The 13,605-nt window shown below is 43.2% G+C and overlaps 1 protein-coding gene across 6 annotated transcripts in view; it reads left to right on the top strand.

Annotated features, from left to right (window-relative positions):
* Positions 1 to 13,605, top strand: part of FAT1 (FAT atypical cadherin 1) — a 302,956-nt gene that overhangs the window by 236,810 nt on the left and 52,541 nt on the right. For all 6 annotated transcript variants that reach the window (XR_005745015.1, XM_040334417.1, XM_040334441.1 and 3 more), the window contains exons 19-21: positions 2,396 to 3,197; positions 3,299 to 3,424; positions 7,654 to 7,811. Coding sequence is in view for 5 of the 6 variants with exons in the window: in XM_040334417.1 (XP_040190351.1) it covers positions 2,396 to 3,197; positions 3,299 to 3,424; positions 7,654 to 7,811 (1,086 nt within the window). In the remaining variant the exon portion in view is untranslated. The remainder of the gene's footprint in view (positions 1 to 2,395; positions 3,198 to 3,298; positions 3,425 to 7,653; positions 7,812 to 13,605) is intronic.

The following is a 13,605-nucleotide window of genomic DNA, read 5'->3' as shown; positions in this document are numbered from 1 at the left end:
TATATTTACACATCTGAGTTCCAGATGTTAGCCATAAAATATCCCATGACCTATACATGTATAAAATATGTTCCATCCTTAGAAGTATGGGGTTCAGTAGTTCCTAGTGCAAATGATTTCTTATTATTATTAGAATAGCAGCATCAGCCATCATTAGAGTCCCCGGGACACCTACAAGTCAGGTTTAATAAGCCAGTGAATTGTATGAATCTGTTCACCTGAAACAATGCTTATATGCAGAATTAATGAGACCGGGAATGACCTAATAAAAAGGACTACAAAGCTTATACCTTTATGTGGATGTCATTATTCAGATTAAAGCTGCCTTTTCTTGCCTATAAGAACTAGTATGCGGTCTGGGGGTCAGAGAATACCCTTCCCTTAATCTTATTACAGTTTCCTGTGTTTAACTTTGATCATTGCACATAATAGTGGTGGTCAACTTACTTGATATACTGTAGTTAGCCCTGGTGTGGACTCTGATCTCACCAAAGGGCCACACATAATTTTCAGTGTACCTAAACCGGAAAACTGGAAATACAGTAGATTGTCAGCTAGGGTGCTACAAGGGGTGGTCAGAGGGCTTGTTTAGACTTGAAGCTGAGGGGCAGAAAAAACGGGTGGTCAGAGGGCTTGTTTAGACTTGAAGCTGAGGGGCAGAAAAAACATTGATCTGACATATGTTTTTACAGCCTCCCCTTAATCTGCAAAGACAGAAGACATGGGGTTCACATGCTATGGTCATGGCAAAAATGAACTTCCCTGTTGCCTTTGGTGGCCAGTAGTGCCAAAGAACGTGACCCATTAAAGCATAAATGGGGCAATGTCTCCTCTTCACCTCCTGTCAAACACAGGAAAAGGAGTCCAGATGCAGATTACTTTTCAGAGGCATGTCAATCTTGCTGCACAACTAAACATAGTTTAGGACTGCAGGCAGGCTACTGGGGTAGTTGGAGACCCCAGGCCAGCTGCATGAGAATGGGACCATGCTTCAGGGCTTATTTTAAGAGATTGTTACAAGACGCTGCCAAAGTAGGGTGATCACGTGTCCGGGATTGCCCGGGACAGTCACGCATTTTGCAGTCTGTCCCGGGCACATTCATTCCAGGACAATACAGAGTCTCGGAATGAAACTGACACAACCACCCCCCGGGCCAATCTGATGCCCCCCAAAAAAAGCCGCCACATCACCGCTTTACTCACTGACAATACTTGTCCTGGCCGGGAATGCCTGGATGAGCACAATCCCGCCCCCTGCTTGTGATTAGAGAAATCATAAATCCCGCCTCTTGTGTCCAATCACTGTGCTCTGATTCGTTTTTTTTTTTCGCTTTTGGGAAGGGAGGGTGTCCCTGAATGGTAGTTTGGAAATGTTTTCACCCTATGCCAAAGTCCCTTTACAATTCAGTGCTTCATACTGTCCCCTTAAAAAAGCTGGCCATACACTGCTTGAAGTTGAACTTGGGGTGGTCCTGTCAGCACTACATGGCAAAACAAAAACCTATTGAAATACGAGTTTGGCAGGAAATTTACAGCCAATCAGATACAATAACTGTTGAGGTGTTCAGCAGCTATGGGCCCTGCCAGCTGCTGCATACATTAGCGGCAAAAGGGAATCCTTAATCCATGCTGCTTAGCCTGGATGGAGGAAGCTCTTACATTCTTTGCATGTATGGCTAGCCCTAAACTGACACAAGCCATAAGCTCATAGATTATTTGAATCTTGGCCAGTTCAGCAGGGACCCGTCAAGATTTGAACCATGTATTGAAGGCTGATTTTACCCTAGTCGATCAAATTGGGTACAACCATCATGTCGGATTTTTCCTAGCCTCTAGCAATAATCACTCGTTCTTCTCCCAGAAGGGATGGCTGTCTGCGTACAACCCCAACAGGAGAACACAATAGCTCTGCGGGAGGGATGCCCCCATCTACACTGACTGTGCTGAGGGGGGAATCAACCTCTGATTGCAGGAAAGAAAATTGCATCGACTATGGCTGGCTTTACGCTATACTTTATGCTCCCTTCAGCAAGAAAAAAAAATCACAAATGGAGAAAAAGTATTTTAGCTAGTAGAAACTACGTTAAAGAAAAGTTTTCTTTATTTTTCCTGACTAGGCAAACATTGACTACCGACTGCTGGGACCAGTAATTACAAAATGGGCGCAAGTTGTGTACTCGGGTCTTATAACTCAATTAGTAAAACGTTTTCATTTCCTGCGGGATTCCAGTTTTCATTTTATGACTGTAGCTAAACCCCCGTCTTATTAGTTGGGCTTCTTTAGCATAGTTTGCGAACAAAGATAAGCCAGTATTCCCTTGTAATGTATAAACAGTATATTTTTCTTGCCTCTTGCCAGAAAACACACTTTTTCATGTGTATTTTTTACCTCCAGGTGGCAGATAATGGGAAGCCACAGCTGTCATCAGTGACAAACATTGACATACGAGTGATTGAAGAGAGCATCTACCCTCCAGCCATTTTACCACTTGAAATATACATCACAACATTCGGAGAAGAGTACTCTGGGGGTGTGATTGGAAAGATTCATGCCACGGACCAGGATGTTTATGATACACTCACGTACAGCCTGGATTCCAAAGTGGAAAATCTGTTTTCCGTTTCAAGCGCAGGGGGGAAACTGATAGCACACAGGCGATTGGACGTTGGCCAATATCTGTTAAACGTCAGCGTTAACGATGGAATGTTTACAACCTCAGCAGATATTACTGTTCATATCAAACAGATAACCCAGGAGATGCTAAATCACAGCATAACCTTCCGCTTTGCCAACCTCTCCCCGGAGGAATTTATTGGAGATTACTGGCGCAATTTTCAGAGAACGTTGAAAAATATTTTGGGCGGCCGCAAGATTGATGTCCAGATTCTTAGCCTGCAACCCTCTGACCCACCTGCTACCCTGGATGTCCTGCTGGCTGTAGATAAACCAGGCGGTGCGCGTTTTGTTCCAAAACTTCTTATCCAAAAGATAAATGCTTCTGTAGCTGAGATCGAAGACTTCAGTGGTGTTAAAATCCTTGAGGTCTTCCATAAGCTCTGTGCTGATGTGGATTGTCCCCTGAGGTTTTGTGATGAGAAGATCTCTGTAGATGAGAATGTCATGTCAACACACAGCACAGCGAGGCTGAGCTTTGTGACTCCAAGGCACCTGCGCAAATCTGTCTGCTTGTGCAAAGGTAAGGAGTTCTTCCGAGCAGGGCAAAGTGGCTAACAGCTTCTGTGTACGTGTGTAAAAAATGGCACATATAATGATAATGTCATGGTTCTTTTTTAACAGGAGGTAAATGTCCCATTTTGAACAGTATTTGCGAAGGAAATCCTTGCCCAGAGGGTATGGAATGTGTTGTAGATGCAAATGAAGAGAAGTACAACTGTGTTTGCTCAGATGATCGTCAATGCAATGGTAAGACCTGCCTGCATGATGATATGATTATATGTATACTATAAAAGTATATATATTTTTTATATACCAGATAGGAACTCCACCTGAAATCATGAATTTACAGAATTAAAATATAAAGGGATATATACGGCATATATGTATGTATGTGTGTGTGTGTATATATATATATATATATATTGATAGATAGATAGATAGATCTATATATAGATAGATCTAATCTATAGATATATACACAGGGGCAGATCCACAGAGCGAGTACGCCGGCGTATCTACTGATACGCCGGCGTACTTTCAAATTACCCGCGTCGTATCTTTTAGTTTGAATCCTCAAACCAAGATACGACGGCATCTGGGTTAGATCCAACAGGTATACCTCCTCGTACGCCTTCGGATCTAAGATGCAATACTTCGGCGTCCGCTGGGTGGCGTTCACGTCGTTTTCCACGTCGGGTATGCAAATTAGCTATTTCCGTCGATCCACGAACGTACGAGCGTCCGGCGCATTTTTTTACAGCGTCTCTAGTCGGCTTTTTCTGGCGTATAGTTAAAGCTGGTATTTCGTTGCGTATAGTTAGACCTGCCATGTTAAGTATGGCCGTCGTTCCCGCGTTTAGTTTGAATTTTTTTATCTTTTTTGCGTAAGTCGTTCGTGAATCGGGATGGACGTAATTCACGTCTAAGTTAAAAAAAATGACGTTGTTGCGACGTCATTTAGCGCAATGCACGGCGGGAAATTTAGAAACGGAGCATGCTCAGTTCATTCTGCGCGGGGACGCGCTTCATTTAAATGAAACACGCCCCCTAATCGCCAATTTGAATTCCGCCGCCAGAGATGGACTACGCCGACATAACTTACGACGCGAATTCTTCCAGGATTCGAACTAAAGCCAGGTCAGATACGGCAGCGTAGCGTATCTCTGATACGCTGCGCGGGTGCAGATCTCTGTGGATCTGCCCCACAGTATTTAAAATGCCCTTTTTCATTTAACCCCTTGCTGCTTACACTTGTCTGCCCTTGAGGGTATTCTAAAATTCTGGTACTGAAGTTGAACAAATCAGTTGGGAAACACTAAAGTGAGCAGGGAAGGAAATAAATTGTTAGAGGAACGCTTCTGGTTATAGGTATCTTTTACATACTATTTTGGGACAGGGCAGAGCACCTGTCAGTTTTTCAGGTAGACCTGATGGGATGATCCATTCACCCCTATGGATCGGTGGGTGTAAAAAGATTTGTGTCTGTGTACACCCGTCTACCTCCAGTCTGATCTAGTAGGCTAAAAAAAAAAAAAAAAACTAAGGGGATCCATAGTTGAATTGGAGGTGGTCGGCTGTAACAGACAGCTAAGCCCATTAACATCCCAGCCACCCATAGAGCAGAGCGCGCTCTGTCCATGTCCGCTCTACATAAACTTAGCGGGCACAGATGGCTCATCTGCCCACTCTACTGTGATCAGCAAGAGAATAGCAGACATATTCCCTGCTGATCTCAACAAAGTGTTAAAGGGGCCTACTAGTTTAAATCTATACATAAAATAATACAATGCCAAACTAGAGATGGTGATGAGCAAAACCACAAAACATTAATGCTACAAAATAAATTTACAAAGACTGTGTCTCATTTTATTTAATTATGATGAAACATTGTATCAGATAAAAAAAGAAGCATAACATAAACACAGCACTGCGGACTCCGCTAGCTCAGAGGGGGATCGCTCCGTTGATCTCTGCTGAGCAGGCGGATGACAGGTTTGTCTCTGCTTACTGTGCAGGGACAGACCTGTCAGAGCTCCGCTGTCCTCTATGGCGAGATCGGATGAAAAGGCACACCTTGTCTATTTTCATTTAATCCCATCCGATCCCATCCGATCTCCGCTGACAATCGCCTACCCATACAAATCAATGTGTGGCCCGCTCAGATCCGTCTGAAAAACGAACAGGCGGATCTTTGCGGGCCGATTGCGTAAAAGGGGCCTTAAAATCATCTAAAAAAACTGTTTCCCCTATCAGGCATGCCTATATGTCCCTGTTCAATCATGTAAGTAGTAAAAAAAAAAAATCCACACTAGTCCTGATATTGTAAATCAATAAATGGTAATTGAAAACAATGAGCTGTGTAACAACTGGGTGCGAGAGTGCAACTAATTTTCCAGATTTAAAAATGTAAAATTTGATCACTCCTTTGTTTAACAGCGTGGAGGAGAAATTGGTACCGATCAGCATGATGTATCTATATCACTTCTAAGATATATAAGAGTCTCTCTCCAGGGATAAGGCTAGGGGGTTGTAGCTAGCATGTGTGAGCATATCTAAGTATGTAGGAACCAGACTGAACTGTTACACAGACTGGTAGTAACAGACCATATACGCTTCACCACAAGTGGAATAGGGTATGTATAGTGCCACAAGCTGCCTTACCCACACATTCGCCAAGAGGATCTAAGGAGTGCTCACCAAACTACCTGGATGGACTGTCAGTACCACCAGGGTGGCATGGGGTGTGTCCTATGCCTACATACATTTGCTAATAGGTGTCCCTCGTTTCCATCTCAAAAAGTCTGGAGGTATGCACTTGGTAATTTGGATAGGGACAAGTATAAAAGGATATACTATGCTAATTTTTCGTTTCAGAGGTTTACATTAATTTTAACATAATAGGTTATTGAAATATTTTTAAACCTACAATTCTTATTAAAAATGACACCTGGTAATCCAGCCAAATCCTTGTTCACTTACCTCCTGCTATGAGCTGACAACCCATTGTCCTTGTTTAATAATTGTTGTCCTGTGCTATCAACCCATGACATTTGCTTCCAAAAGAGTATATACGTGGACAGTTCACACACAAAATGTGGCAAATGGCTCTATATTAATGCTATGAGTCTAGTATTAAATCTTTGAAACCTGTGACAATGATTGAAAATTAAATGCCTATTCTTGCAATTAGGAACATTTCAGAACCTGACATCCTAGAGTTAGTTCTGCTTGCAAGCAATGAATTAGCACTATTTAATGTCATCGTTCATGTGATAACCAATGGGTTCCTGCTCCTACTCCTTAGCTGGGCTTCACTCAGGTTGATAGCAGGAAGCATAATACTGAGCCTTCATGCCTGGAGCACTCCTGAACAATAATTAAAGACTGAAGCCTCGTACACACGACCGAGGAACTCGACGGGCGAAACACAACATTTTCCTCGTCGAGTTCCTTGTTAGGCTGTCGAGGAACTCGACAAGGCAAGTTTCTCTATTCCTGTCGAGGAAAAAGAAGACATGCTCTCTTTTTGGCTCGACGGGATCCTCGACAGTTTCCTTGTCGAAAAATGTACACACGACCGGTTTCCTCGGCAAAAAAAAATTCCCAGCAAGTTTCTTGCTGGTTTTTGCCGAGAAACTCGGTCGTGTGTACGAGGCCTGAGCGATCACTAGCCACAGGCACTATTGTCTGTCATTCCGGTAGAGGTCCGGCTACATCTGTGACCTGGTCTCCATCTCTGTTCCTACTTTTCTTGCATTCCCTTCTTAAAATAAACTTTTTTCTTGGCCAGCGATCTTGATGACTAGCCTCAAGCCTCGTACACACGGCCGAGGAACTCGACGTGCCAAACACATCGAGTTCCTCGGCCAGTTCAGCCCTGAAGCCGCCGAGGAGCTCGGCGGGGCGAGAGCTCCCATTGAACAACGAGGAAATAGAGAACATGTTCTCTATTTCCTCGCCGAGCTCCTCGTCGGCTTCCTCGGCCGAAAGTGTACACACGACCAGTTTCCTCGGCAGAATTCAGCCAGAAACTCGGTCGGAAGCTGAATTCTGCCGAGGAAACTGGTCGTGTGTACGAGGCCTAAGGGAAGATGTTTGGGAAGCCATTTAGTTTCTAATGCGGATGGCTTAAATTGGGCAATTATTCTGGGGACGGTAGCTCATGCGGCGCTCTTTTGTATATGTTATTTTGGTTTACTACAGTTGAGCAGAACATGAGTTGTACTGAATTTTTTCTCCCTGTAGTGACACATTTGTTGGCCATATGTTACTCTGAGGGGGAGCTCTATTTACATGAAGATAATGCAAATGATGTGGGCTCTTTTATTTTACTGTATATATGATTGATGTGTTATCTTTGAGAGAAGCCTGTGGGGGTTTATACGATTCATGTTTTATTTCCTTCAATTAATTGGCATTGTATGCACACCAAATATAAGTCTCTTTGCTGAAATATATTCCTGTTTGTTTTCAAGTTGGTTCATCTGTGACATTCAGTGGAAACGGCTATATCAAATACCGGTTGTTGGAAAATGAAAACAAGGAAGAAATGAAGCTGACGATGAAGCTAAGGACATACTCCGCACATGCTGTGGTCATGTATGCCAGGGGAACAGACTACAGCATTCTTGAGGTGTGTTGGATATACTGTGTATCGCAAATGACTGTCTCTTCTGGTTGTCCAGAGTGGTTGTTTTTATGTGGCGCTTTCTGCTTGCCATGTCTTTGACCTCTAACTTATTTCTAACCCTTCACCTCAATAGTCGACCATGACCCATCTTGAGCCCTGATACATAGCTTACACATAACAGTTAACCTAGTCCTTTAACCACTTCAGCCCCGGACCATATTGCTGGTCAATGACCGGGCCACTTTTTGCGATTCGGCACTGCGTCGCTTTAACTGACAATTGCGCGGTCGTGCGACGTGGCTCCCAAACAAAATTGGCGTCCATTTTTTCCCACAAATAGAACTTTCTTTTGGTGGTATTTGATCACCTCTGCGGTTTTTATTTTTTGCACTATAAACAAAAATATAGCTGTAATAAATATCCGCAAAAATATATATAAAAAAAAAATATTTTTTTCCTCAGTTTAGGCGGATACGTATTCTTCTTCTACATATTTTTCATAAAAAAAAACCGCAATAAGCGTTTATTGATTGGTTTTCGCAAAAGTTATAGCATCTACAAAATAGGGCATAGTTTTATGGCATTTTTATAAAAAAAAATGTTTTACTAGTAATGGCGGCGATCAGCGATTTTTATCTGTACTGCAACCTTATGGCGGACACTTTTGACATATTTTTGGGACCATTGGCATTTTTATAGCGATCGGTGCTATAAAAATGCATTGATTACTATAAAAATGCCACTGGCAGGGAAGGGGTTAACACTAGGGGGCGAGGAAGGGGTTAATTATGTTCCCTGTGTGTGTTCTAACTAAAGGAGGGTGGGACTGACTTGGGGAAATTACTGATCGCTGTTCATACATTGTATGAACAGACGATCAGGCATTTCTCCCCCTGATAGGAACGGGAGCTGTGTGTTTACGAGCGAGCGATCACGGGTGCCCGGCGGTGATCGCGCCCGCCGTGCACGTGCGTCGGGACCAGGGATGAGCGGCGCGCGCGCCCCTATTGGCTGAATCGCGAGATGACGTAATATTACGTGATCTCGCGCAGCCGAGCCGACCTGCCGCCGTATAACTGGCTAGTTGGCAAGTGGTTAAATAAAAATAATAATAATTTTTAAAACCTAACTTAACCCCTAGCATCTACTGTATTCCATAAAGTGACACTAAACTCTTGTTTAAAAAAAATCTATCCAAGTTTGTATTCATAACTCAAAAAAAACTTCCATTGCACTCAGTCACCTCCAAATCCCAGTTGGTTAAACCCGCCCGCCGGCTGCTTTGCGGCACTTTGCGGGCATTTTGAAGTTGCTGCCCCGTTGATTTCAATGGGCAGGGGCACTGTAGGAGCGGTATATTCACCGCTCCTACAGTGCCTCTAAGATGTGGCTGGCAGGACTTTTTTTTAGCGTCCTGCCAGCGCAACGCTCCAGTGTGAAAGTCCTCGGGTTTTTTCAGGGAGCTTTGCAGGCACTGGGCCAGATTCACAGATGAAATACGCCGGCATATCTACTGATACTCCGGCGTATTTTCAAATTTGCCGCGTCGTATCTTTAGTTTGAATCCTCAAACCAAGATACGACGGCTTCTGGCTTCGATCCGACAGGCGTACGGCTTCGTACGCCTTCGGATCGTAGGTGTAGTACTTCGGCGGCCGCTGGGTGGAGTTTGCGTCGTTTTCCGCATTGGGTATGCTAATTAGCTGTTTACGGCGATCCACGAAGGTACGCGCGTTCGTCGCATTCTCTTACGTCGTTGCTAGTCGGCTTTTCCCGGCGTATAGTTACGGCTGCTATTTCTTGGCTTGAATTTAGACTTGCCATGTTAAAGTATGGCCGTCGTTCCCGCGTCGAATTTGAATTTTTTTTTTTTTTGCGTAAGTCGTACGTGAATAGGAAAGGACGTAACGCACGTCGCCGTTCAAAAAATTACTTTGGTGCGACGTCATTTCGCGCAAAGCACGGCGGGAAATTTCAAAACGGAGCATGCGCAGTACGTTCGGCGCGGGAACGCGCCTAATTTAAATGATACACGCCCCATTTAAATTAGGCGGGCTTGCGCCGGACGGATTTACGCTACGCCGTCGCAAGTTTACAGGCAAGTGCTTTGTGAATCTAGCACTTGCCCATAAAACTTGCGGCGGTGTAACGTAAATGCAATACGTTATGCCGCCGGAATTCTATGTGAATCTGGCCCCATATTTTTAGCGCAATAGCGCCTCAGTGTGAAAGCAGCCTAACATGCCACAACCATGTGCATTGCATTAACCATGGGCTTTACAGGGCCATTCAGTAGTGGATGTGTATGGATTATTTGTCTGCCTATTTGCTGAATCACTACCTCTCAATCCAAAATATTTCAGTAAAGTTAAAAAAAGAAAAAAACATTTAGCTAGATCTACTAATACCCAAGTCACCTAGTCAAGGATGATGTCACTATACTTCCAGCGAGATCTTGGAGAATGGCGAGTACGGAAATCTCATGAGATGATACATTCCCCAGGATCCTGACAGAAGTATAATGACATTACCCAGTGCAGAATAAAAGCCAGAGAAAGGTAAGTATATTTCTGGATAGTTTTAGTGTTTTGGCCTGGCAGAGGCTTCATCAAATATGGGACACACTGGAGTGCAAAGTACATATTTCCTTACATTAAATGAAAGCAGAACTGCATCTAGGATTTCAAATATAAAAAAGCCTTAGTCATTTATAAAAGTGCTCTTCTGCTCCCAATCTGATACTTTGTCCACAGAGATAGCTGATTGTGTAGACAGTTTCTCTCTGAGTCCAGCACCTTATCGGTCGCAGTTGCCCGTGTCTCTTCCTGATTACATTGTATCTAGGAAATCGCACATATGCGCAGTTCCCATTTGTTTGCTGCTTGTGTTGCCATGGTAAAGCTGAAAAGCTTGGATCACAAGAGGGATGGACACTGAGAAGTGCTTATTCTGGCATATCAGTAAATGCAAGCACAAATAGATAATATACACAAGATTCTATTCTCTTGGCTGCTATTGTGCTGCAAATAAATAAAAGGTCTGTCGGTTGATGGATGACAGAATACATCCATTCAAGTGGTATTAAACCAAAAAAAAAAAAAAAATCTTTCACATATTGCAGCAAAATCAGTCCTTCAGATGTGGTGGCTGCATTTGTTTCCTTTTTGCTAAAAAATTTTCCTTTATTTTCACCTGCTGATCTGGCCAGCAAGTCTGTTATTTCTTTGAGGCTGGGTTCACACTACTACACTACTTTCATCCTACTTTGCTCTGCTACATTGGTCCTACATTTATCCTACATTGGTCCTACATCCATCCTACTTTCATGAACAGGATACTACTTTGGTCCGACTTCAATGATATTCAATGGGCCTGAAGTAGGATCAATGTAGGACCAAAAGTAGTACAGGGAGCATTTTCAAAGTCGGACCGACTTGTGTAGGACGCTACAAGACGCTCTCATAGGGAAACATTGAACACAGAGCAAAGTAGGATGAAAGTAGTGTAGTAGTGTGAACCCAGCCTAAACGTTCTTTTAACAGACCAAACTGTCCATCAAAAGTGGCAGTTAGAGGGTTGAGACAAACCATTTAACGCTGACAGGGGTGAGCTTTTATTTGTTTATTTAAAAACGTTATCACAAAATATATATATATTTGCTGTAACAGTCTAATGGTAGCCGGAGTTCAGCTGTAATTTGTTAGCCAAGTCTATCTAAATTTTCTAGAACGTTTTTGGTGTTGGTAAACCCACAACAGTAAAATCAGTCTATATATGCAGTAGAGCATGCTTGCAATACTCACTGTGGGGCTAATCCTCTGTATTGTGTAAAAAGACTGTTTGATCCTGTATTCTCTGATCCTCCCCTCCTTCTACAGTCCCCACTCCATCTAGTGATAGAACAGAGCCTTGGGGGCACTCTGTTCATGCTCAGTTTGGTGTGTATTGCTAGAGTTTTTTTTTCTTGTGAGAGTGCATGTGATCAGCACAGGGCCAATTGGCACTGTCCAGACAGAGGGTCAGGGGTCCTGCAGTCTCATATGGAAGTCACAGGAGAATGAAAACTCCTCCTACAAGCTTTAACCAGACACTGATGGAAGTCACAAGACTGCTAAATACTGCTGATGAGAAAGGGCATTTAGCAGTTTATATTTACTAATTGCGTTTCCATGTTCTGTGTACTGTGGGAGAACATATATAGTGAATGCAGGGTGCTGGGTTTAGTATCACTTTAACACTACCCTCTCCTCAAGTCAGCAATGCCGCTGCTCATGGGTCACCATTGCTTCTCCAGAGGAGTGGAGCATTCCTAAGGCCTCATGTACACTGCTGCTGGTAAACAAACATTTAGGAGCAGTTAGCTGCCCCTGAACTCTCCTCTATCAGTATATGTACACAGGGTCGTATATAGTCGTTTCTAGGCAGTTGAGTTTAGAAGCATTTTTTGGAACACAAAAAAATGCATTCAGGATGGCTGTTCAGAGGCATTTGAAATGCCAATTGCCTGTAACAGACTGTAAACGCGGTAACTCGTTTAGGTGGCACTAATGGGCATTGATGAGGTGGCACTGATGGGCAATCATTTTTTATAATTGCTTCTTTTCTTTATTATAACAAATTACAACACATACATAAAAAAAAAGGAAAAATGAACAAATAAAGACCACAAGAAAAATACAAAAAACATCATCATACATATATAAAAAAAAGTACATACATTACCCCCCCCCCCAGAGCACCCTCAGATTATGTCTCTTACTTCTCCTTCCCTCTCTTCCCCTCCCCCCCAATCCACCCTCCACCTACAAGAGGTAGAGGGAGATACGAGGGAGAGGGGGAAAAAAATGGAGGAGAATATCAAAAAAATTGGGCACTCATAGGCGGCATTGATGGGTACTTATGGGTGGCACTGATGGACACTGATGGGTGGCACTGACGACACTGATGGGTGGCTTTGCTGGGCATCACTGATCTAGCAGGCATCAGTAATGTTGCCAATACATGAAGCCTAATACAAGAGGTGTGTTACTGGTCTAAATGTAAGGTGAAAAAAGGGAAACAATATATAAAGCCGCAAAATGTAAGGATTGGTAAACTGTAATATATAAGGCTGCATTCACACCTAAGCGTAGGCGATTTGCGGCGTTTTTTACCGTGATTTGCCGCGACAAAACGCGGCGTTTTTTACCACGGTTTTGTACAGGTACCAATGGAAAACGCCCAAGCCGCCGGTCTGGGACTTGTTTGAAATTCGGGTGTTCGGCGTTCGTTCTGCGTTTTGCGTTGGAGATGTGAACCATCTCCATAGAGAATAATGTTATTTTTCCCCTCTAGCGTCTTTGAGCGTCGCGCTTCAGGCGACAAAACGCTCAGGTGTGAATGCAGCCTTACAGTTTTTGTTTTCGGGTTTCATACCGCTTTAAGTTGTTTCATTTTTTTGAGGATAAATTACTACTGAAACCCATAAAAGTGTGTACATACTTTACTGGTGCCAGAAAAGATCAGCTCTTAAACCTGCCAGCTCCTGAATTTTGCAGCTTTGGCATGGATAGCAGATCATTTAGTTTAAAGTCTTTCGGTGGGGATTTTTTTTCCCCAAACGTCTGACTCTAATTGGCTGAGGGCCATGGGTATTCTTTCACAGGCTTCCTTTTTTAAACACCATAAAAGACATTGACTCCTAGAAAGATGATGCGTCTTGTTGTCACCCAAAGCTAGACATACTATTCAGAAATCCAGAGAGGTGACGAGTGGTTTTATACACCGGATGACAGGGAAAGAGATTTTCTATATTTAT

The sequence above is a fragment of the Rana temporaria genome, chromosome 1 (assembly GCF_905171775.1).
Source record: "Rana temporaria chromosome 1, aRanTem1.1, whole genome shotgun sequence".
In the NCBI taxonomy this organism is placed as follows: domain Eukaryota; kingdom Metazoa; phylum Chordata; class Amphibia; order Anura; family Ranidae; genus Rana; species Rana temporaria.
This window is presented reverse-complemented; position numbering and strand designations above follow the sequence as displayed.